Source organism: Sus scrofa, chromosome 15 (assembly GCF_054392235.1).
Source record: "Sus scrofa isolate SSC_HxYL_T2T_F1_AM1 chromosome 15, Sscrofa_HxYL_maternal_Yorkshire_Landrace_v2.0, whole genome shotgun sequence".
NCBI lineage: Eukaryota > Metazoa > Chordata > Mammalia > Artiodactyla > Suidae > Sus > Sus scrofa.
In genome coordinates this window covers 107,583,144-107,609,729 of record NC_139397.1, presented here as the reverse complement: position 1 = coordinate 107,609,729, position 26,586 = coordinate 107,583,144, and the positions used below count along the sequence as shown (strand labels likewise).

The following is a 26,586-nucleotide window of genomic DNA, read 5'->3' as shown; positions in this document are numbered from 1 at the left end:
AGGATTAATGTTTATAGAGACCACTCTTCATTATGTCTACAGCACAAAGACCACACAGCAATGCTGTCACTTTAAGGGTTTTTCAAAACTACTTCCTGGTACTTAGAATACAAATTATATCTATGAGTGTGTGTGTGTGTGTGTGTATACATTTTTTTTTTTTTTTTTGCTTTTTAGGCCCACAGGTATGGCATATGGAAGTTCCCAGACCAGGGGTCAAATCAGAACCACTGCTGCCTACGCCACAGCCAGAGCCACACGGGATCTGAGCCGCATCTGCGACCTTCATCACAGCTCAAGGCAACCCCAGATCCTTAACCCACTGAGCGAGGCCTCATGGATACTAGTCAGATTCATTTCTGCTCAGCCATGACAGGAACTCCTTAAAGACTAAGACTAACACCAGGAGAAATATTTTGCCACATGTACGTATATTTTTAAATAGCTGCCAAATACTTAGAGAAGTCTCTACTTCAAATTAAAAATATTGAAAGCAAACTGTTTTTAAAAATCTTTTATTTGGATATCTAAGAATCTAGGTACTATGTCATCTTCTGCTAAACTAGATGGATAGATAGATAGATAGATAGATAAGAAACGTGGATATATATTACTTTTGGAAAAATTTGATACAATTGTTTTTTAAATGTTACATTGCTATCACTTCAATTACCCTGAAAATACTATTTATCAATGTATTATAAATATATGAAAGGCAGAATAACAATCAAAGTAAAATAGGAATCTATCATTATTTCAACAAAGTCATATCACAAGAATTTCTCCATGATTTTTTAAGGATTCTTTTGGAGTCCTCTTAGATTAACTTAATTATCCCTATTGACAGACAGATTGTTTTATATCTCCTTGGTTTTCTTTCCTCCTAAAATAAAATGTCCCACACATTTTCTGACCTTTCCTTCTAGGTCTCATTTAGTAAGTTATGATATAATGGGTTCTAAATCCTTCTAAGGTTTTCATATCTCTTGAATTTTAAACCTCTGAAGGAAAATAAGGCTTTATTTAATTTATGTTGTAATGGAAACTATTATAAACTAATATCACACAAAAGACTGATTTTGTTATTAATATGTTATTACTAATATAAAATATTTTGCCCAGTTGCATTTTGTTACCTTGACATAGGGAAAAAACCATATCAAGGAAAAAAAAACTACTCATATGCTGCAATTTACATGTTGACGCATTCCCTTTAAGTCTCCCTTTACTCTACCTATATAGTAAAAAATAATTTTAATAATATTACAAATAACTATACATTATATATAATGTATTTACTGAATCACATATATATATATATACACATTTCTATTTTTTGGTAATCTTAGAAGAACAACTTTATTAGTTTGAGTCCCTAAAATGATTTTATAATGTTCTATTAATTTTACGTGATTCATTTCCTATACTTCATAATTACATATAAGATTGACTGGATGCTTTTATGAATTGAGATTTTCCATATTTATAGTTATTTTCTCCTCAGAATAGATTTTATTAAAGTTTTAATATCAAATACAAATCCAAGTATTAGTAACAAATTACTCTCCAAAAGGATGCTATGAACTGACCCTGGCCCAGAAATGATTTAGAGTGTTTATTTCACACTTTTATTTGTACTTATATTAGTAAACAAATAAAAGTTCTATTTTAATGAGCAAAACAGCATTTATAGTTCTTAATTTGTATGTTTTCTTTGATAAGACTTAACATGTCTACAAGTAAGTAGCCACCTGTGGTCTTCTTTTGTGAACAACTACTTTTTTATTTATCTGTTGATTATTTAGTGACCTAATAACTTGTCTACTTAAATTATGCGTATATGCTATATTTATATTTTTTAAGAGAAAATTTAAAAGAACTATAGAAGTTCTTCTATAGGAGACTATATGTATATATTTTTATTTTGTTAGTAAAAATTTCTTTCCAGTTCAAAAATCTGATAAATATTGAATCACATTTCAAACATTTTAAAATGCCAATGCTTCTAAAATTTATGTATTTGTTACACATTTCAGCTATACATTGATCTTCTCCCAAATTATTAAGTAGTTGACTTAACACCATTTACTGCGAAACTCTTTCATTGACTTGCTATGCTTCTTTTTTAATGTATGGAATTATTATAACATACAAGGTACACTTCTGGGTTATCAATACTATTACATTGATTTGCCTGTTGGTAACATGTATTGAGAAGTTTAAATTTTGTCAAATCATACATCTAAACTGATTTCAAACAAATATCTAACAAGTTTAAAAAATCATATGGCTTAATATTTCTGTTTAAATTCTTATATTCATGAAATATTTCTTTGATTTCTTCTGCAAATAAAAGAGGAAAACCAAAAGTTCACTAGGCTTACTCAGTATGGTTTATGCAATCCATTATACTGTATTAGGTTTTTGCATTATATGCAAAGATTAAAAACAGTGACTAAATGTGTTCATTCAATTAACTAGGCTAATAAGATTAATAATGAAAGTCACCACAGCCTTCAGATAAAATACTATTTTACTTTAGTTAAAGTGACCTTGCAAACAAACTGTGGACTAAAAGAAAGACAAACAATGAGGTGGACAATGTGACCAAGTAATTGAAAAATGAGGTGGACAATGTGACCAAGTAATTGAAAAATAACTCCCAAAATATGGCTTATAAAACCTCGCTAAACACAACTAATAATCAGACATATCCATATGAAACTGCTACTTGAGTACTTACTAAATAAAACATGCAAATATTAAGGTTTAGCTTTAAGAATAAGTTGTTTAAAATTATGAAAACAATATACCAACCATCTCTGGCGCTACCCACCATGAAAGCAGAAAAAAATAAAAAAGACATTAAGAATATATTAGAAATAACAAAAACAAAACCAAAAGCAAAAATACCACAGTGTAGCATTATTTGACTAACACATTATTAAATCATTCTAATACAGTATTTCCCAAACTAAGTCCTGACAAGAATCTGGAAATATAGGCTTATCTTCAAAAAATCTATAGAAAATATTTATTGTGTGAAAATCTAAAAAATATTAATAGACATTCTGTTGTTATATATAATCTTTGAGAACAAATACTACCACATCAGTGCCCATGTTTGTGTTTATTTCTACAAAAGCATTAGTCTCAAGTAGTACAAGCATAATTGGTAGAATTGATGAAAAAGGAAAGAAATTAATTTCATATGAAGTAAATAAAGCATTCTTACTAAATAATCATGCACTATTTGAGTGAAATTCTCATAGTATTTGAACTACAGAAAAGATGAAGGGAAATTGTATCATCAAACAGGATACATGCTGAAATCAATAGAAGTTTGATGTTGATGGTTTTAGTTTCTTTTTTTTCTTTTTAATGGCCGTACCTGCAGCAAATACAAGTTCTCAGGCTAAGGGTCGAATCAGAGATATAGCTGAGGACTACTCCACAGCCACAGCAACGCTGGATCCAAGCCACATCTGTGACTTACACCACAGCTTGTGGCAATGCCAGATCCTTAGCCCACTGAGTGAGGCCAGGGATGGAAGCCACATCCTCATGGAGACAAAGTTCAGTCCTTAACCCACTGAGCCACAATAGAAACTACTAAAGTTCTTAATTTGAATTTTATTAGGTGTTGTAATTTTGTTTTTATTTAATTTATGTTTTGAATTAATAGTTGTATAAAAGCTATAAGGATATAATTTTCATAATTTTTTTGTAAATATTTTAAGAAATGTTATAATAATAGCTATAAGGATAAAATGTTTATAACTTTTTCGTAAATACTTAAGAAATGCTATAATAATAGTTTAAGTCAATATTAAGAATTAAAATAATTTTTCATGTAAAAGGGAATTATAAATAACCCAACTTGAGAAATTTTGTTTTAACATATACTTTAAAATCTAAATTTTAAAATGCAAAGTTATTATGAGATCTAGAACAATAAGGAAATTCATGTAATACCTAGAAAAAAAGACTGCTTCATACCTGCAGTCTAAAATCTGTGAAAGCATATTTATTTTCCTTCTAGGAGGCAGTGTTTCATCAGTGTGATCATAATCCACTAACTAATTTTTTTCCCAGGAAGTGAAGCATAGAGAGTGAATGTATTAACCTAGGCCTGATAAATAAATATCACGCCTTCTTTTCACCACATCTCCTTAATCAGCTTCATACCATTGGTCTGTGTCAACATTCTACCATATATCTAGCCTTTTTGATGAAAAATAAGACATAATAATTTCATCAAAATATAAAGGGAAATATGAAGAGAAGGCTTTATTATAGTGCTTATAAGATTGCTTACTAATCATGCTCCACTCTACAAAGCTTTCGAAACCAATATGTTCAAAATTCCAGAGCAATTAAGAATTGAACAATAAAAGGGAGAGAAATAAATGAAAACCCAACTGGACTACATTCCTGAAGACGTTGTCATTGGGTATCTGCTTTTTCAGTAAGAGCCCAGAGGTTATGAACTGCAGTTACAATGCTTCTTTTTTTTTTTAATACCCACCCTGCTCCTCTGGAACTCTCTGTTTTAGCTCACAGCTCTAACTTTTTGTTTAATTAATTGAGGTAACACTGGTTTGTAACATTATATGTTTCATGTGTACAATATTATATTGCTACCTCTATAAACACTATAGTGTGCTTACCACTAAAAGTTTAATTTCCATCCATCACCAACCATATAGTTGACCTTATTTACAATGGTTCTTTCTAAGAGAGACTGATATCATTCTTACAAAGATTTTCCTTCATCCACCCATTCACAATTTTGAAATTCATAATTGTTAAAACTGAGATCAAATCTTGGAAATCTAGTTCAATGACCTTTTAATTTTTGAATTTTGAATAATGAATCTTTAGAATTCATGTAATTTTGTATAAAAAAATGAACCATCTTATTGCCATCATAAATTGCATCATTCAGAACAAAATACAGCAAAACCTTATCCTTAGCATCTGTCTGAGTATTTTTAGGACTAAATGTATACTATGACTTTAAAGTAATTATTTTAAGTAATTGATAATAATTCAAGGGAATAGTAGTTTTAATGTTTAGCATCCTCTTAGTGCCATAGAAAAAAGAAAAAAAAATATGAGCCAATCTGTTAAAATAGTCACCTGCATCTCATCTAATTTTGATTGAATATCTGGAGGGAAATCCCCTGCTCCACAGTTAAATGGGTCAAAAGGTTCTGCTCCAAACAGGTCTCGTTCTAAAAGGAAGAAAATAATTTAGTAAATGAAATGACAAGGAGTGAGTGGGGGCAAGTCAGATTTCAAAGGCAAGATTACATAAAGAAATACCTGCACAACCAAATGAGCCTCTATCCACATGGACACTTCATGTTGGGCTTTCCTGAACTTAGGCTGGTTAAATACCAACAAAGAAGCGAAGATCCATTTCATTATGACTTAAAGACTATTTGATTACAAAGTATTCATAGTTTCCTGTGTCTTTAAGACCTATTAATACTAAATTCATCAAATATTTGATAACTAATATATTAAAATATCCATATTTTACTGAAGCAATTTAAATGTACTAAAATTAATATGTTATTCACTGAGACTTCCCTGTTCCATTTATTGATGACTTTGCAACACAATAGTGAAGCAATATATAGGACCTGGTAGATTAGTAAGTGCTTTTACTCATAGTTCATGTACTTTAATCTCACCTTTTAGCCAGAAAAGAAATAAGGCACATCATCTCATGCTGAATGAAATCATATCACTTTCGTAGATAACACAATTGAGATAGGTTCTTTAAAAATGCATTCTATTCCCCAAATTTCTTTTTAAAAACAGCAGTAATTAACTACCAAAGAGCTCTCCAGATGTATATTTTAACGTATATGTTGTTTTGAATCACTAAAGAAGTATCAAAGTTAAAATTGATGTTTATAATTGATAAGACTGTGACATTATACAATTAAAGTTCTTTTTAATATAAGATGTTTATTTCTTCTGAATCAATTCAAATGCAGCCTTAATTGACAAAAAGTTAAATTATATATGGACTGGGGAATTTATAATGTTTCAAGACTTTTGTTTTTTGGGAAACCATATTCTCTAAATTCAATGTTATGTAAAAAAAGAGTATTTACACCACTTGAATTCTACCATATCCTCAAAATCATTCTGTGACTCCCACTATGAGAGATTCTTGCTTCCCTATTTATAACAGTTTTTTGCAGATTCATGTACTAAGTAAGTTAATAAATGTGAAATGCTTAGAAGCTCCTGGTGCTGGTGAGTATTTTATAAATAAGAAGAACATATAATTTATCATCCAAATAAAGATACTAAAAGTGAAGAGTGCTACCAATAGTTTCACCAAGACAAAAGGTATTAGCCAGGGTGGTCCTTAACAAATGGGAATTTATTGTCATCTTGCATATAATTGATGGGTATTATTATTGTTATTACTGTTTGCTTTCCTCAGTCTGATGTTTATTGTAGGCAATAAACCAGAACTTAGAGACAGAGGAACTTTTCTTTGGAGGATATCCTGGTTACCACCATACCACAAACACATCAAACAATGCTTTACATATGGTAGATGTTTGTCAAAAAAAATGAATTAATAAAGAGGAAGTATAGATATCAGAAGAAACATGTACTCATTACAGAGATTTTTTAAAGTTAGTACTCAAAATCACCAGAGATTTCAGATGGGCTAAAAGGCATCCTTATTCTTGAAATGCAATGCAAAATTTTATGAGTGGGCATGTTGTGTTTTTCTGTGACATGTTTAACTTTTATCTTATTCTCAAGAGTCCATAACTCCCCCACAAGTTAAGGTAATGCTACTTTATATATTACCTATAGATATAAACACTGTGCAAATTAATAAACATTACAGAGCTCTTTGGCATATTTCATTCAGCTTAGATGAACCTAAAATTTATAACAAAAAAATCATATAAGTTCAATTCACAATTTAAAAAGATTTTGCTGTGTAATTAATAAAATGAAAATTATTTAATCTAATGCAAGAATGGAAGAATTAAAAAATAGGTGATTCTTTACTCAGTCATTATTTCCTTTATCTACTAAATATTTATTGAACCCATATTATGTGCCATACATTTTTCTAGGCATTGGATTAAAGCAGTGAGGAAAGGACTTTACAACCAAGTCTCTTCCCTCATGTAATTTATAATCAGTTAGGAAACATGATCTTAAACAAATTAATTAAAGTTTGATACATATTCAAAGATCAAAAATATGTTCTGGAGAACTGCTAGAGTTCTCAGGCAGTAAGGACAGAAACTAAGGAACAATCTTGTAGGTTTCTGCTTTGATGTATTTAGAATATAAAGAAAATGAATGAATACACTTAAGATTTAATTTAAACAAAAGTCCTATTACTGAAGTCCCAGTGGATTAGAGTTTTACAATTAAAATTGAGTTGAATAATCTGTCCTTTAATTATGAGTTATAGATAGACAAAAAGATGATTGATAGGTAGAGAGAGATGGTGCAGTGGTAATCAGAACACCATTTCTATTTATCTAATCTTTCTATCTATTGATATAGACTGCTGTATATACTAAATTTTGGCATTCAGGATATGAAGACATTAAAAAAATATAGCAAGGTGTTACTTCAGTTTCTCATTAAAAAAATACCGTAAAACCATTTGATTATCTCTACCTACATTTACAGAAGGTGTTTCAAAACTCATAAATGTCTAAAAGAGAAACCATCATTTTTCTCCTTCTCTACCTCTAGCTCTCCTGTTAACATCTGATCTAGAATCCTGAATCGTAGTTGATTTTCAGATCTCAATTACCTTCCTGATGAATTATCCCTTCTAAATATCTTAAAATCGCTCTTCTCAACTTATATTTCTACTTGAATTAAAATCTTCCAGTGTGGATACATTGCTAATTTATATTTCAAATTCTAGCATATAACTCAAGTGCACTGTACATGCTAAACAAAGGCCCATTGAATTAAATAAATAAATGTGTAAATCAGTGATGAAGTCCAAGAAAGTAAAAAACAGTGGCCAAGAAAGAGAGGTGGGACATTCATAGAGACAAAAATTACCCCTTATGATATCAAGATATTGGCAACATTTTCTAAAAAACACACTAAGATGTGTATATTATGAGTTATATCCTTGAAAAAAATTTGCATTGACACAAAATATATTCCGAGGAATTTAAATATACCATGTTTCAACTTATGTAAAGTATTGAAATATTTTTGTACACTGAGTTTTGAAGTCCTAATGTTATGACTTTGTATTTACAAATTAGTCCTCTGAAATCTATTGAATGCCTAAAAGGTGCAATGTAATCTGTTAAATTCCACAAGGGATTTAAGATATCACTTATAACTGGAATCTAATATCCAGCACAAATGAACATCTCCTCAGAAAAGAAAATCATGGACTTGGAGAAGAGACTTGTGGTTGCCTGATGGGAGGGGGAGGGAGTGGGAGGGATCGGGAGCTTGGGCTTATCAGACACAACCTAGAATAGATTTACAAGGAGATCCTGCTGAATAGCATTGAGAACTATGTCTAGATACTCAAGTTGCAACAGAAGAAAGGGTGGGGGAAAAAACTGTAATTGCAATGTATACATCTAAGGATAACCTGACCCCCTTGCTGTACAGTGGGAAAATAAAATAAAAAAAAAATTCCACAAGGGAAATAAATAAACTATAAGCCCCCAAATGTTTAATAGCCTTAAGCTAAAACTTCAGAGTTACATTGAAAATGTCTTAAATGTGAACCAGAGGGGATGGAATAGAGAAGAATATGTAAAAGTCTCTTCTTCAGTGCCCCTTTGGCTCTGAGGACCGATCACGGCCACTGGAAACTATTCTTTCACTCTCTGTTACTGGGCACAGAGCAAAATACAGTCAAGACCTTGATGGTGAGCAGTTCTTAGATGCTTTCCAATTCATCAAAAAGGGACTTTTATGTTCCTTACAGACATACAGAAAGTCAGAAAAGCAATGAATTTACAGCTTTTTAGACATCCAAGAAAGAACACTTACAGGGGGTTAATAAAATGTAAATCATGGAATTCACAGATTTACATATTTCTTTAACTGAGACTATCCATGTACTCCATAATAAAAAATGTAAACTGAGCTCTATAAAATGTCAAAGATGATTAAAATAATTACCGCTAGAATTGTTTTTAATCATTAAAAACCTTTAAAAAATATAGCCCTAAACACCATAAAAACATAATTAGGTACTACGTATTATGCTGTAATTAAGCCTATAGCAAAATACCACCTTTCATAAAATAGTTGCAACTGCAAATAGTGATGTCTTTAGCAGTATACTCTGAATTATAAAGTAAAATAAAATTAACTGAATTTGGCACGTATATTAACATAATTGTGCAGTGATTAAAATTTTTAGTCAGCTTGGTAAGGTACACAAATTGCCATACAATGTTAATGAAACATCTAAAATGTACTTAAATAAAGCCAAAAATATTGATTTGTTTAGAAAGCTTACTAATCTCGGTAGATCTACTAGGTACTGGAGGAGGCTGTGTGCCGTTGCGAGTAGGTATTGAAGACTGGTGTGACAGTGCAGAGAACGGAATCATGTCAAAGATGTCAGTGGAGGGTGACTTAGGTGTCACACTGCCTGCCTGCAATGAAGATAACATGAATTAGGGCACTATTCCTTGCAGCAACCTTTTAACGCTAAACATTTCATACATATATAAAACATAACATAACCACAACAACGAATGCGGCTGAGTCAGATGAACCTGCCATTCTATAGATCAAAAGTAGTTAAATATTGCCAATTCATATGATTCAACCACTTAGGCCAAGTACTCATTGGCAAGAAAACTTCTACAAAAATGTTCTTGAAGATGACGACAGAAATGCTGATGGTACTATTCTAGATAGATGTAAAAGATATATTGGATTTTTTGTATATCTAGAAATAATTGCCATTTATATTAGAGAACTGAAAACATGCTAGAAACTATTTATATAAAAACATGATTTTGGTAACATATTTTGCATAAGCTTATAAAATTTAGAAATAAATGAACATAAGAGATGCACCTTCTTAAATATAACCATTTAAAGGCATTTGATAACAATTTTTAAAAGTTTAAGGAGTCTATTTTCATTTGTACATATAATTATAATGGCAGCCAACTATTACATTCATTGCAATGCCCTTTATTCTTGGAATAAGATTTCATCAAGCTTTCTACAATAAATAGCTACCTTTAGTAATTTTCGTTTATTACAATTACTAAACACACACCCCCAATCATTAAGTTATCTGGGCTAGTCTGGGCTAGGACATAATGTAAGAATGAAACAATCATCACTTTGATTGTCATATTGGGAAAAAATTATTTTCATACATATATCTTATTTGTCTTCTATAAAAGAAAGGGAATTCCCAATTTGGAGAGAAATAGTGAGGAAAACTTTATAAGAACATGAACGTTGTTTAGAATTGCTTAGAGTGGTTCATATTAAAATTTGTGTTCTCATAATACATGTATTTTTTCTGATTCACAGATGATGCTGATAATAAAGAAAATAAGGCTGAATGTGTGTAAAGAATGACAGATTTCTTATTCAGTTAACATGACTGTTAGTACATTTTTTAATGCAGGAACACTGCTGTCATCTCCCTTTCTTTAGCAATTTACTTTAACAGTTTATCAGTGATTAACATTATCAAAGACTTGGAGGCAACTTTATCCACCTGTTCTTTGCTCCTACTCAGGAATATTGTTCTCCAAATCATCCTAGCCCTCTCTTTTCCCTGGCTTCCATCTCTCTTCTCTTTGTAGAGAAATAAAGATACTCAATTCTTGACTGTTGTGAAAAATAAAACTTTCAACCAAAACGGTCTTTACCCAAGTCCCTCTTTACCTCTCTAGACTTTCATCTCCTTTCTCTTCCTTTCAAAGCTGAGCTCCTTACCCTAACTTTTACTTCGTTCAATCCTGAATTCATATCATTCTAGATTTTGCTCTTTTTGCTGAATTCTATTGATTTCAATAGCTTTTGCCAATATCACTAAGGGCCTAATTTCCCAACTACCATATCCAATAAATTCTGGGAAGTACCTGTCCTATTTCACTTTTTTTTTTTTTTTTTTTGTGGATTTGTACCACCCCTCTCTACCAGAAACTCTCTAATATCAGATGATCAAAGGATGCAAAAATAGCACCAAGAGCCCCAGATCACTTAACATCAGTTAAAGACATACCTGATTTTTTTCATTACAATATACATGGTATGTTTTGGCAGAATTAAAAAAAAATAAATGGGATAATAAAAATTTTCTGTTTAGCAAATTACATGAGGTCTTGGGATGCTGCTCTCACTGACTGGCTTTGGAAGGCCACATTTAGAAGGTGATGGTATTAACAGTCCCAATGATAGTCTGGAATCAGGCGAGTTGACAGGAGTGACAGTAATGGAAGAAATATTTAGACAGGGAGATGAACCATCAGTATTATGCCAGAAAGAGGGTGAGCATCTCTGAAACCCATGTTGTTCATGATCAGACATTTTGTGCAGCAGCTGTAAAGGAATGACAGATATATACTAAGAAGAAAGAAGACGTGGAGGAAAAAAGTATATATGAAAATTTACTCATAAAAGGATATTTGGTGAAAAATGATAAGTAATTTCAAAATAACTTTCCTAAAATTAAAACAAATAGTTTGGGAGTTCTTATCATGGCTCAGTGGTAATGAACCCAACTATTATCCATGAGGATGCGGCTTCAATCCCTGGCCTTGCTCAGTGGGATAAGGATCTGGTATTGCCCTGAGCTGTAGGTCACAGACATGGCTTGGATCTTGAGTTGTTGTGGCTGTGGTGTAGGCCTGAAGCTGTAGCTCTGATTCGTCACCTTGCCTGGGAACTTCCATATGTTGCAGGTGTGGCCCTAAAAAGCAAGCAAGCAAGCAAGCAAGCAAACAGACAAAAAAACTCAAATAGTTTGAGAACACTTTTTTCCTACTGCAAGACTCTCCAGATTCTGGGTTGTTTTAGTGTGATGATTTTTCACTGAAATATTACATTTTTAGATATTTATATAAAATATTGCATTCAGTATGACTTGAGTGGAAGACAATGGAGAGGAAAATGACAAAACCCTGAAGATTTATTTCTGGGGGAGCCTCTGTGTAATGAAATGTGAGAAGAAAGAATAGCAATAAGAAAATTACAGTCACTGAAGTTGGAGTAAAGTCTAGTAAAATGTTAAGACCCTTTCTAGAATTTTCAAAAAGGGCTACATGCATTTTAGATTTATGGCTCAAAACATTCTTTTTTTTTTTTTTGTCTTTTTGCCATTTCTTGGGCTGTTCCTGCGGCATATGGAAGTTCCCAGGCTAGGGGTCGAATCCGAGCTGTAGCCGCCAGCCTACACCAGAGCCACAGCAACTCGACCTACACCACAGCTCATGGCAATGCCGGATCCTTAACTCACTGAGCAAGGCCAGGGACAGAACCTGCAACCTCATGGTTCCTAGTCGGTTCGTTAACCACTGCGCCACGACGGGAACTCCAAAACATTCTTTTGAAGGACTAACAATAGTAATAGTATGTCCTTATTATAATAAAGATAGGGGACTCAAGGCCCATAGAATCTTTGTGACTTATTCTTTATAAGGTAAGAAGCAAAGCCAAAGTTCAATACAATCTGACTCTATTCATCATGTCCAGTCTATAGCTAGTGAGTTCCAAGTGGTAAAACTTTGGGGGCATGTGTGAAGGGAGTTGTCGGCATTTCAAATAAGTCAGAGAGATAGCAAATAATAATAAGTAGTACACTGTACTGGGTCTGCACATCCAGTCTTTGGATGACTTTTGGAAGCTATTTCCATTACATCATAGAAAGCTACTGTCAAGAACTGAGTTGGAATAGAGCAGAGCAGCCAGATGTCAGAGCAGTCTGTTAAAACAACCACCAAAATTAAAGTACGTAATAATTGAGTCTTTATTCATTTACTGTGATAGTGTAAGCAAGAGGGCAGAGAGAAAGTGTTGGCTCCCTAAATGCCCCATTTTTCCCCAGTGAATGGCACTGGGCAAAGGTCAGAAGTATCAGTACAGAAGCAGGATGTTATCTTCCTTCTGAGGGAACCCCGAACAAAAGGCTGGTTTTATTTTGTTTTGTTTGGGAGGAGGGGTAGAGAGAGAAAAAGGGAAAAGAACTAAGAGTAGAAAATACTGAAAAAGGAGTCATATGGAGAAAAGTGTCTTTAAAGCCCGTAAAAGGTGGTCTGAAAGAGGCACTTAAGAGAGACCTAGGCCAAGGGCCTTCAGTAAGGAGGCCTCCAAATGGAGACCTGAGCTGGGAATGCAGTTGTGCATAACAGTGTGGCTGGCCTGGGTGGAGTAGGAGCTGGCTCCCTGACTGCAACTCTTCCATGCAGTGCACTAAATCTGGGGTGCAGAGGGCAGCTGTCCCCCATGAGGCTGAGGCTTGTAACTTGGTAGGGCCTGAAGGGTTTGGCCTAGAGCCAGACTTCTCAGCTATAAGTCACACTGCAGAGATTTTTTTCAACACTAATAGAACTTAGAGGCAGCTAACACAAATCTGGCTTTTGATAAACCTCATGGTGAAAGGTTGTAACTAAAATTATAGTTAGGAGAACCAACAAGTTTGAAAGAATCTTTAAACTAGGAGTCACCTCTTCACACATTTCAGGAAGCAGAAGGGAAAACAAGGCACCACAGAGTGAGAAATTTAAGTTGAGGAAAGAATTCAGTGTGGAAGCAAATTACTGATGGTCTGAATTAAATATCACTCTATTAATATGCATATAGTCACATAATCATTACTTTCCCTATTGATCGCCATAGTGAGCTATCTATCTATAGATATGCATACATGCATGTGTGTATGTATATAATTGCATAATTTTTTATGGTCTATATTGTTTACTGTAAAATTTTGTAATTGGCAGCCACTTTTTACTTAATTGTAGGTAACAACCAAAGGCTCTTTTTGGACAAAATTTGCTTTTTTTAAATACTTTAAATAACACATAGGAGTACTTAGTTAAGTATCAATGAATATTTATTGTCTAAGTTATACTGCAGACATTTTAAAATTAAATTGCAAATTGATACAGATGTCTGTACTGAGTACAACACAAAAAGATATTAAGGAGTTCCCGTCATGGCGCAGTGGTTAATGAATCCGACTAGGAACCATGAGGTTGCGGGTTCGGTCCCTGCCCTTGCTCAGTGGGTTAACGATCAGGCGTTGCCGTGAGCTGTGGTGTAGGTTGCAGACACGACTGGGATCCCGCGTTGCTGTGGCTCTGGCGTAGGCCGGTGGCTACAGCTCCGATTCAACCCCTAGCCTGGGAACCTCCATATGCCGCGGGAGCGGCCCAAGAAATAGCAACAACAACAACAACAAAAGACAAAAGACAAAAAAAAAAAAAAAAAAAAAGATATTAAATGGAAGGTGTTGTTGGTATCATTTGGCTTATAACACAAATAAGAGTACTATATATGGTTTTATGACTTGTATCAATCAAAAATCTTTACCAGGTGCCTCAAAACAAGCTAAAAGCCAATATAGCCTAACTTGAAAGTGCTCTACTGTTTTATCATGGTGTTAATACCATGCATTCTACTTTTTCTGAGAAAGTATATATATACAAATGAATAATGTATATACTATGAAAATAAGCAATTGGGGTACTTAAATACCCCAATTAAGAAGTATGTTCACTTTCAGAAGGGTAAAGTAGGGATATCTACCAATAATTTTGGTATCTAAAGTTTAAAACTCTAGCACTAATTATTATGTTTACTTTGGGTCATCAGTAATGCAGTTTTGGTCAACTAGGATTTTTTGTTTGGGTCACAGAGGTCTTTAAAATATTGACTCAGTTGCTTACAGGTTAATATTAAGAGGTTGTACATAAAATCCAGAGAGTTCGTTTAGAAGTAGACAATCTAGAAAGTGGGCACACACATTGTGTAACAGTAACTGACTGGGATTGAGTATTTGCTGTGTCTTTTAAGTTGGTGTGTGTTCTCCACTACACAATCCCTTTCACACATTTATGCCATAGCCTGGGCTCTGCTGACATTTGAGTTTATGATTCCTGACTCATAAACAATTCAAGTCAGGGAATTACAAGTTACATCTGATTCCTTATAAGAATGAAATCTAAGCCCAGCATATTTAAATATACAGACATATTTCAATAGAATCTGATTCTGCACCAAACTATTAGGCCTATTAAATATGTGAATATAGCCCCTAAATGGCATACAGTGCCAATCTGGGCACTGGATAAATATTTGGAGTAGTGTCTCTAAATTTAAGGGTTCAGGAACGAGGCATTTTTTAATTCTCCATTTTTAACTGATTGAGGATGTTTTTTTTTTAAGAAATGAAATATCAAGTGAAAATGGTTACATATTTTTACATTGGCCTTTCTATCAGTTTCTGACCATTTTGACAGATGGCTAGAAACCAAATTTTTGAGACTTTCCTATAGAGGTTTATGGCACTACTATTTGACAAATCCTTTTATGCTTATAATCTTAAGGGCTTTGGTCTCTAGGAAGGTACACAAGATCTGAATCATTCTACTAAAGGGAATGAGGAACAGTGTTCAACAAGTACATGTTGAAATTTTTCTAGTTAAAAAGCTGGTAGATTATGAAAAACGTTAAAGATGGGAAAATGCAAATGTAACATAAAATGTTCTAGCAAATCCTTCTACATTGCCATGAAGATTCATTATCTTGGAGTTCACTATTTCGGCACATTTTCAACGTCACTTTTTAAATAAGCTTGTGGAAAGGAATCCAAACTAGTATCCATGAGGATGTGGCTTAGATCCCTGGCCTCACTCAGTGGGTTAAGGATCCTGCATTGCTGTGAGCTGTGGTGTAAGTTGCAGAGGCAGCTCAGATATGGTGTTGCTTTGGCTATGGTGTAGGCCGGCAGCTCTAGCTCCAATTTGACCCTAGCCTGGGAACTTCCATATACCTTCCGTGTGGCCCTAAAAAGCAATAAATAAAGAAAGAAAAGAAAAAATACAATTGTAGCAGAAACTAAATTTAAAAAAAGAAGTATGTTTTAAAAGTAACAACTTCTAGAATTTAGAATTTATAGTACCATGTATGTTATTTTTAAGACTTCTAGATACACAGTTTGGTTATATTGGTCTCTTAATTGTAAGACCTTTGCATGTTCTTATAGGAATCTTGCAAATTAAATGGATATCATGATCTACGTATCCCAAAGAGTAAAACTGGAACAAGAAGAGATCAGATGACTTGATTAGGTACTTGAGGTCAGAACTGGAATGAAATATGTTTTTCTCCCTGTTAAATAGGGATTACTTCTTCAGAATCATCATGTGTGTAAGTAAAAATTGTGAAAGTGAAGTTGTGAACTGGTTGTCATTTTTTTTGTGGGCAACAAATATTCTTGAATCAATGTTCATGTTTAAAATTTATGCCTTTGTTTAGAGATTCACATTTGGCTTGTTGTGTAATTCAGAGTTTTCACAATCTTCTCTTGCTCATTTTGACTTCAATAGTAGTTGAGAAAACCCCAGAGGATGATAAATAGGCAGTTTTATTTACCCACAGCGAAATACTCATTTTAGGTTATAATTTGTCCTATCGAGTCTAATCAGTGGCCACACAGTTGATTATGTAAAGGTAGAATTTTATCCGGTAACACTTGGTTTAATTGAAAGGGAGACATTTATTATACTCAGCAATAGAAGGTCCAGTATTTCTTAGGACTACAATTTTATTCATTTAACTTCCTGGCAATAGTCTGATTTGGCTAAAACCTTCTCTAGCCAGAAAAGTAAAATGTAAACATCCAAACACAAGAATCAAGAAGAACAATTTGATTTAACTTGCTATGCCCACATCTTATAATGGAACAATCTTCTGGAGTCATTCATGAGGCTAGGAGGGCCGAATAAACCCTTTTTTTCTCATATAAATATAGGCAGCACTTCCATGTGAATGTAATAAATGGAAATCAGATTGTCCCTAGTTAATTAGTACCAAATGGTGGAAAACCCAACCTCTAATCTATTGCCAAACCACTAGAACACAGCAAAAAGCAAAGAGCACAGTCAAGTAACGGAAATTTCTCAGTGTATCTAAATGACCATATAAAATAAAGACCCAATTTCTAAAACCAATGAAAAGATTTCCACAAATTCAGTGTGATGTAGAGGTACGTAATATGGAGACTATCAAAAGGTTATTTCATTTGCCAGAAAAGGAATACAAGATTGAATCATTCTAGTGGTATTTAGGAGACCTGTAAGCATTCTGTTAAGAACAAGTTAAAAAAACAGAATGTCAATTTATACATGAAAAACTGAAAAATAAGAGCAGTTCTTTATTAATTATGCATATGAGGAATTGGTTTTAACTGGAAAAAAAGGTTTGAGATATATACTAATAATATACATTTCTGTAGTTAGGAAGAAGGTCTTTTAATCTAATACTGAGAAAAAAAAAAAAAAAAGAAAGGAAAAAAAAAGCCTCTTGTTTTCCTTAGAACTAAACCACTCTATAATCTCACATTAAAGTTTATACTGGGTGTATGAACTAAAACAATAAATAGTAGTCCAAATGATGATAGAAAAAGAGCAAACTTTTATTTATTTATTTATTTATTTTTTGGTCTTTTTGCTATTTCTTTGGGCCGCTCCCGCGGCATATGGAGGTTCCCAGGCTAGGGGTTGAATCGGAGCTGCAGCCACCGGCCTACGCCAGAGCCACAGCAACGCAGGATCCGAGCCGCGTCTGCAACCTACACCACAGCTCACGGCAACGCCGGATCGTACACCACAGCTCACGGCAACGCCGGATCGTTAACCCACTGAGCAAGGGCAGGGACCGAACCCGCAACCTCATGGTTCCTAGTCGGATTCGTTAACCACTGCGCCACGACGGGAACTCCATGAGAGCAAACTTTTAAATCTGAGTACTCTATCATGAAGCCAGACCTCTTCTTTGAATGCCAGATTTGTATATCCAACCTTTTAATAAGTGTCTCCACTTGGTGGTCTAGCAGGCAGAAGTAACATGAGCAAAAGTGAAATACTGACTGTTGTTCCCATTGTGGTTCAGCAGGTTAAGAATACAGTATCCATGAGGATGAGGGTTCAATCCCTGGTCTCATTCAGTGGGTTATGGATCCAGCATTGCAGTGAGCTTGGGGTAGGTTGCAGACACAGCTGGGATCTAGCATTGCTGTGGCTGTGGTGTAGGCCAGCAGAGGCACTCTGATTCAGCCCCTACCCAGGAACTTCTATATGCCACAGGTGCAGCCCCAAAAAGAGAAAAAGAAAAGAAAGAAAAAAATACTGACTGTATATCATTCGCCTTCCCCAAGTGATGTCTATTTTGGAAAGTGGCACCACTGCCCAGATGATTAGGATAAAACCCTGAGGGACAATCCAGATGCCTCTTTTATTCTAGAGTCCACAACCAATCCATTAGTAAATTCTTCAAATTCTATTTCCAAAATATATCAAGCTATATACATCACCCCAACTGACAGAATTCTAGGCCAGTTTACTCTCCTCCTCTCCTAGATACTGAGATAGCCTCCCACCAGTTCAGGAACCTCATTTTGGCCTCTTTATATCCCATGGTGCATACAGCAGCCAGACCATCTCCAAATCCCCTGTTTAAAACTGTGAGTAGTTTCTCATGGCAATTAAAGAAAAAAAAATTAAACCATGGGGCCTATAAAATCTAGCCTCTGAGTTTCTCTTCAATTTTTTTGTCTCTTGGTTACTATGCACAAAGGTTCTTGTTATTGTTTTCAGTTCTTTGTAGTGATTAACTTTTTATTTTCAGTAACTTTTAATTATTTTCAATTTAAATGCTACCTTCTTAGAAAGGGCTTCCCAGATCACTGTCTCTAAAATAAACTCCTAATCATTCTCTTCAATTCTGCTCTATTTTATTTTATTCATAACATGCATAAGATCTAAACTTCCAAGTTTATTTATTCATTTACCTATGGGTTTATTATCTCTCTTTTTCTCTATGCTATGCAAGTTTCTTAAGAGCTGAAATTTATATACTGCTAAAACCTAAGGTCTATAATATCATATGGTCATATAAGATGTTTAACAAATGGTTTACAAGCTGCTGTAACAGATCACAACTGTATTGAATCTATCCAATTGGCAAATATGAGAAAATAAAAATCAAAGTGGTAGGCATTATAATACTTAAAATATATCCCTTAGATATCATTTTGAAATAACCAGTGATGACTTAGTGGGATTAGGAAAAATAAAAATAAAAATAAAATTTATATAATCATACCTTGAGAGAATTTTTAGAATTCTTAAAGATTTTTATTAAAAACTTGAACCTTCCTGGTGTATAGCACTGATAACCATATCTAGTCACTTATGATGGAGCATGATAATGTGAGAATATATACATGTATGTGCGACTGTTTGCTATACAATAGAAAATTGACAGAACACTGTAAACCAGCTATAATGGAAAAAATAAAAATCATTATAAAATTTAAAAAAAACTGAACCTAAAATGAGTTCTCATTTTCAAAATACATCACTATGACCAAATCACATTGACATATATAAAACATATGTGGTTGGTGGGCTACCATCTAAGAAATAGCCACCTTTCCTCAGGATGCCTCTGAGGAGACTAGAGAAATTCATCTATGTTCTCACCCACACAGTGACTCTTCAGAGTGCAAAGGTTCTCCACGTGGACATTCTACGTACCAGGGCCTCACATTTTTAATCTATGCTTTAATACAGAATAGAAGAATCAACATCTATATGACTGAAATTTTTTATTTGAAGAACTGACCTTTGAGCAACTGTTCTATGTTACAGAAATTCAACTTTAACCTTGGATCACTTGCTAGGGGAGGTGGCTTGTGATCGTTTAGTTATCTAATCAAATTTTACCTACAATGTTTCTTATTATTTTTCTGATTCTTCCCATAACTGACTTTATCTGTTACTTTGTCACATGCTGATAAGAAGAATAGCATCCATACCAGTAATTTACATCATTTTCATTTTTTACATTAAATTTAATGCCACAAAACCCTCAAAATTCCATTCAAACTTTTGTTCTCTTTGTTCCCTCTTCTCAAAGACTATGTAAAAGCTGAAATTAGAGATAAATCTATTTTACTTTGACTAGCAGTTTCTTGATGGATTATATTGTGTTTAGTAATTTCTGATATTTCAGAAAATTACTGTATCTTTTTTAATGAACCAAACTGTCTTATTAAATTATTTATAGAGAACCACTTCCAAATTGGAGGGCTTTATATGGCAAAAAAGTTACCTCTATGTGACTGTGACTTAGGAAAATTTGGCTCCCAATAGAATTAAGGCCTGTTTGGAGGTCATTTGAGAAGAGTCATCTGTCTTGGGGGTTCCTGTCATCATTACACACTTAAAAACTCATGGAGAAGCTGAAGCCCAATTAATCCTATATAACAAACCCACCTATATTCTAATTTCAATGTACATAATAGGATTCACAATTTACTCCAATGCTTCTTCAGTTAACATATTAATTGCTGCCTGTAATCCTTTCGACAAACTGCCAAAAACTTTAACAATTTTGGAGCCTTCTAGCCTTCAGTCCTCTAAAAGCAAAACAAACAAAACCTACAGAATCTCATTTCCAGAGTTATAAGTCTAGCAGGCATTTACTGTTCATGAACTTTGCTGGGCACAATGGCACTCTGTGCGGTACTTGGTGTCCCAAATTGCGTGTTCCGTAAAACTAATGCTCACATTTCATAAGAAAGAACAAATGTAAAACACTTCTAATTTTACTGAAATTCACTTTACTGTAGACTCATTGCAAGCTATTAAATAAGAGGTACATATAATTTGAATTTATATTTTAGGGAGTTCCTGCTGTGTCTCAGTGTTAAGGAACCCAACTAGTAACCGGAGGATGGGGATTCCATCCCTGGCCTCACTCAGTGGGTAAGGGGTCTGGTGTTGCTGTGAGCTCTGGTGTAAGGCTGGAAGCTGCTGCTACTACAATTCAACCCCTAATCTAAGAACTTCCTTATGCCACCTGTGTGGCCCTAAATAGAAAAAACAACAAAAAAAATCTCTATATTTTAATTATTTATAATTTTCATTATTTTTCAAGTTCAATTTCAATAGTTTGAATAATTAATACCTTCAGCAGGGGTTCCCACTGTGGTGCAGAGGAAACAAATATGACTAGTATCATGAGAATGTAGATCTGATCCCTGGCCTCACTCAGTGTTGGGGATCCTGCACTGCTGTGGCTGTGGTGTTGGCCAGCAGCTGTAGCTCCGATTCAACCCCTAACCTTGGAACTTCCATATGCCATAGGTGTGGCCCTAAAAAAATAAAATAAAATAAAATAAACCTTTGGCAGAGTGGATATTTATAAGCATGGCAATATTTCATACTTAATAATTAATTGCAGGTATTTTAATTTTATTTATTTTAGTTTATTTTTAAATCAGAAAATTGGGACATCTTTTCAACAGGTATGAAAGAGATGACTTAGAGTTATATTAAGTTATTTCTTAGCTACATAACTAAAATTGAACATAAAAAGCAAAAATATTTTTATACTCTTCAAAATGTTTTAGAAATAAGTTAATAAGTACCTATAACAGTATCTTCAAAATCATTTAAATTAATCAGGTATCTTTAGCAATTTAAAATTTTGAATTCACATCACTAATCATTAGAGAAATGTAAATCAAAACTAAAATGAAGTACCACCTCATACCAGTCTGAATGGCCATCACTAATAAGCCTACGAATAACAAATGCTGGAGAGGGTGTGGAGAAAAGAGAACCCTCCTGCACTGCTGATGGGAATGTAAATTGTTACAACCATTATGCAGAACAGTATGGAGGTTCCTCAGAAAGCTGAATATTGAACTACCATATGATCCAGCAATCCCACTCCTGGGCATATATCTGAACAAAACTATAATTCAAAAACTACTCTTGGAGTTCCCGTTGTGGCCCAGTGGTTAACGAATCTGACTAGGAACCATGAGGTTGCAGGTTTGATCCCTGGCCTTGCTCAGTGGGTTAAGGATCTGGCGTTTTTGTGGCTCTGGGTGTAGGCCGGCAGCTACAACTCTGATTAGGCCCCTAGCCTGGGAACCTCCATGTGCTGTGGGGGCAGACATGGAAAAAGGAAAAAAAAGACCAAAAAAAGACAAAACAAAACAAGAAAGAAACTACTCTGTTCATAACAGCACTATTCACAATAGCCAAGACATGAAAGCAACCTAAATGTCCATCAACAGATGAGTGGATTAATACTACTCAGCCATTAAAAAGAATGACATAATGCCATTTGCAGCAACATGGATGCAACTAGAGATTCTTATGCTATGTGAAGTAAGTCAGAAAGACAAATACCATATGATATGACTTATATGTGGAATCTAAAATATGGCACACATGAACCTATCTACAAAACAGAAACAGACTCGCAGACATGGAGAGCAGACTTGTTACTGCCAAGGGTGAGAGGGAAGGGAGTGGGATGGACTGAGAATTTGGGGTTAGTAGATGCTAACTATTACATTTAGAATGAATAAGCAATGAGGTCCTACTATATAGCAGAGGCAATTATATCCAGTTTCTTTTTTTTTTCTTTTTGCCTTTTCTAGGGCAGCTCCCATGGCATACGGAGGTTCCCAGGCTAAGGGTCTAATCGGAGCTGTAGCTGCCGGCCTACACCATAGCCATAGCAACATGGGATCCGAGCCGTGTCTGTGACCTACACCACAGCCCACGGCAACGCCAGATCCTTAACCCACTGAACAAGGCCAGGGATCGAACCCGCAACCTCATGGTTCCTAGTTGGATTCGTTAACCACTGCGCCACAATGGGGAATCTTAAGATAGAACATAATGGAAGATAATATAAGAAAGGGAATGCACATGTAAATATGATTGGGTCACTTTGCTATACAGCAGAAAATGGCACAACATTGTAAATCAACTTTATAGAAAAAGATAAAATTTAAAAAGAATTGAATAATTCTATTTTTTAATCTTAAAGAAAATGTACATTCTCTGAGGTATCAGCAATTTCAAAAACCACATAATGAAACTCTAAGGAGCTGAAAAGTTATGAGACAAGTAATTTTTAAAAGTTAAAGAAAAACAAAGACAAAGATATAACCGTGATAAAAGAATATAAGGAGATTGCAAAAGTTATAATTTGAGCTAGTTACATAATGATCAATAATGCAATACATTTTCTACACAGGTGCATAAAGCACAAAAGAATGGTTTAGAGAACATTATTTCTCTTTATTTAATTGAACCTTTTAGTCATACTCTTTGAAGCACTCCTCTGAGGCATTCAGTACTGAGACAAACACAATGCCTATGATAATAAACTAAATGACAACTTGAGAGTTACTCCATTCTGATAACTGGCTATTTGAATGATTTTATTGTGGTTTTTTTTTTTTTTTTTTTTTTTTTACATAACTGACTCCACCAATAAGAATTGTTGAATAAATGAATATGCATACTTATGAATTCCATATGTATAGAAATTACATACCAACTTTCAAGCTCACTGCTTCTAATAACTATCTCAGCCAGAGGGCCCAAGAAACTGAAGAGTGTTATTTCATTCTTTCTGGCCCTTGCTATTTCTGGAGCTGTCCTGATAACCACGTGAGATCACCAATGCACATGCACAACTCCAACCCTGACCCACCTTCTGCTCAGTTGCCCCGGTGCTAGTCTAGGGCAGTGTCTGCTTTCAGGAGATAAAGAAAGATGTGCTGTTCTACCAACATGTCCCAAACTTGTCTGCTCTTCCCAAATCTACCACACCCTTTAACATGTACCCCTAGCTCTCTTTCTAGGAAGGAAGATACACAATGAATAAGCTTTGGGTTTGTATTCAAAATGGTGATGGATCTTATTTTTAGTCCTTCGTAAACACAAAGTCTGAAGTAAAGTTACTTTTCATATGCAATGAATTCCAGCAAAGACCACCTTATTAAGCCTGCTTCAAAAAGCAACTTCCCTTAACTTCAACTTATCTTTATACTCCTAATGTGTTTCACAGGATGGCTTATGAGACTTTCAATAAGACCCCAAAAAATGTTGCTCCTTTTGGGTCTGAAGGTGAAGAATTTGACTTTCCTTGGGGTGGGGAAGGCAAGAAAAAATCATAATCCTGATGAGAAGCAAATAATAATGGTAGTAAAGAAAAACAAACAAACAGAGAGCAATGTTATAATAAAACCAGTACCTGAAGAGGATGCTCTAGAACCTCACTGTGCATAACAGAGGTTCACAGCAACACTGGAACCTCAACTTCCAACCTCTCTTACCTCAGCCATGTCAACCCCACTGTCACACAGGATACACTGAGCAATGGAAATATGAACTTTCTCAGTGTGGAAGATGGCAAAGTGGGAGGCCAGAAGAGAAAAAATGAATTTGACCCATTTCCAGGGCACATCAAATTTAAAACCCTAATTGCAGCTTCTTATAGAAGCATATTTCATGGTAATGAACTGGTGAAATAGTCTAGTACAGCAATATATATATTGTGTGTGTGTGTGTGTATATATATATATATATATACACACACCTACACAAAGTTTTCATTGAGTTAACCTAGAGTTTGAACCAAAATGGACTGGCAAATAAAATTTTGCAGTGAAAATTCTTTTCAGAAGTTGATAAATGCCATAATGGTGATCACTTCATAGTATCATGCCAACAGTTATAAACATTAAAATTTCTAAATGCCAAATAAAATACACATTTTAATGGATAATATTAGTGGTACAAATGATTCAAAAAGAAAATGAAATGCCTAAGTATATTTTGTGTGTAAAAAAAAGTAATTGTTTTAATTTCTGTCTTCCTCTAAAAAATTACCTTAGCCAAAAATCACAAAATAATGGCATCATGCATGGCATTGAGAAAAGAATTTCAAATCTATGATAAACGAAAAGTAAAACATTTAATTATAAAATACTGAGAGTTGTCTGCAGAGACTACTACTGATTTTAGTGTCTGAAATATAACGGTGTCACTCCTAAAAGGAACTTTTGCTATGTAATATAAGAAACCAATTTGATCTTGTTAACAGTCCAGTTTCTATAATGAAGTTCTATACTCCAAGGGTAGATTGGCTTAGATTATTAAATCTAACCTCAGTAAACAGTAATTGATTGGAATGAAAGAAAGATTATGCCAGAAAGAGGAAAAGACCAAATTGAGGGCTGAATTTTTCTAGAAACATAGAAAAACAACTCTGACTTGAGCTACCTAGATACTTTTAATTTTTAAATTAATCTTATTTAGCACCTTTAATTTCTATTTCCATTTAGTTTAAAATTACTGACACCAGAGTATTATTTGAAATATTGAAGAGCTGATGATCCAGACATGTTTTATCACCATGAAATCTTGTTTCTACAAAAAGATGCATGCATTCTATATACTTACTGGAGATGCTGATACTTGGGTTATTCTTAACTGGTTTTCCAAATCTTGTACTTTGTTTTTAAGTTCCATATTTTCTGTTTCTAAGTCTTGAATCTAAAAAGCAAATGATTATTGAATAACCTTCAGAAATGCATTCCTGGAAAATATTGGTTGTTATATTGACTACATTAATGAACAGGATTTCATATTATTTAAATTTTTAATGTGTTTTTTTGACACGGGAAAAAATTTCTTTGATAAAGCTTGGGATTTATCATAGAATTCTAGGTCACTGGAAAGGCATATTATTACATTTAAAACATGTTTTTATGTGTGTGCAACTTTCGTGTTCCTGATACCTCATCTCTGTGTTTTCTTGTAGCACTGTGCAATCTGTACCCATAATCTTGGAGTATAACCGCAAGACAGTGAAACTTGCTTATGACGATTTTGAAGAGAGTGGAGAAAGGGTGTAATTTAATTATAAAGGAATCTGAGCTGCATGGGAAACCACTTACCCAGCATCTGCTGCTTCTGCTGCTCTGATCCCCATGAGAAGCATCAGGAAGTGAAGCAAAGTCACATGAGAACACTAAGTTCTTGTGGGAATTCAATATAAAATGGTTAAAAACTGTGCAGGGGATCAGGAATGAAAAATTATAGGAACACAGTGAAAGCAGTTCCAATCAGTGTGGGGAAAATTTAATGGCAGGCCTTTTAAATTTGTTTGATGATATGCAAGTTTCCCTGTACTTACATCACATAAATGTGAAACAAGCTTAGTTTACTCACTCTTTTCTGTAACCCTGCAATCTGCTTTCTTGTTTCAACATCTTTTCCTCCAGATTCTAGAAATTTCCTGTATGCCAGGTCAAACGCTTGGCCAATTGTTAACGTTATCTCTTCAGCCTTTGTAAAAACCAAACAAAGAAGATTTGCATTTTAATAATAATATGTCAGACTATTCTTTGGATCAAGAAAAAACATTAACAGGAGGTACTGCCAAAGGGCAATGTCTAGGGTTAGAGATGGAGTAAATGAGTATAGTAGCCTATGCTAACATAATAGT

General features: G+C 34.1%; 2 protein-coding genes across 51 annotated transcripts in view; both read right to left on the bottom strand.

Annotated features, from left to right (window-relative positions):
• Positions 1-26,586, bottom strand: part of GULP1 (GULP PTB domain containing engulfment adaptor 1) — a 263,558-nt gene that overhangs the window by 3,364 nt on the left and 233,608 nt on the right. For 16 of the 50 annotated variants that reach the window (XM_084999179.1, XM_084999189.1, XM_084999175.1 and 13 more), the window contains 4 exons: positions 26,310-26,426; positions 25,539-25,631; positions 9,518-9,656; positions 5,143-5,237 (listed from right to left, as the gene is read on the bottom strand). In XM_084999179.1, the coding sequence (XP_084855305.1) occupies positions 5,143-5,237; positions 9,518-9,656; positions 25,539-25,631; positions 26,310-26,426 (444 nt within the window). Of the gene's footprint in view, positions 1-5,142; positions 5,238-9,517; positions 9,657-11,349; positions 11,575-25,538; positions 25,632-26,035; positions 26,117-26,309; positions 26,427-26,586 lie in introns of all 50 variants that reach the window. The other 34 variants (XM_021075367.2, XM_084999157.1, XM_021075368.2 and 31 more) reach the window with 4 other exon arrangements.
• COL3A1 (collagen type III alpha 1 chain) overlaps positions 1-26,586 on the bottom strand; it is a 528,757-nt gene that overhangs the window by 346,858 nt on the left and 155,313 nt on the right. The window lies entirely within an intron of this gene.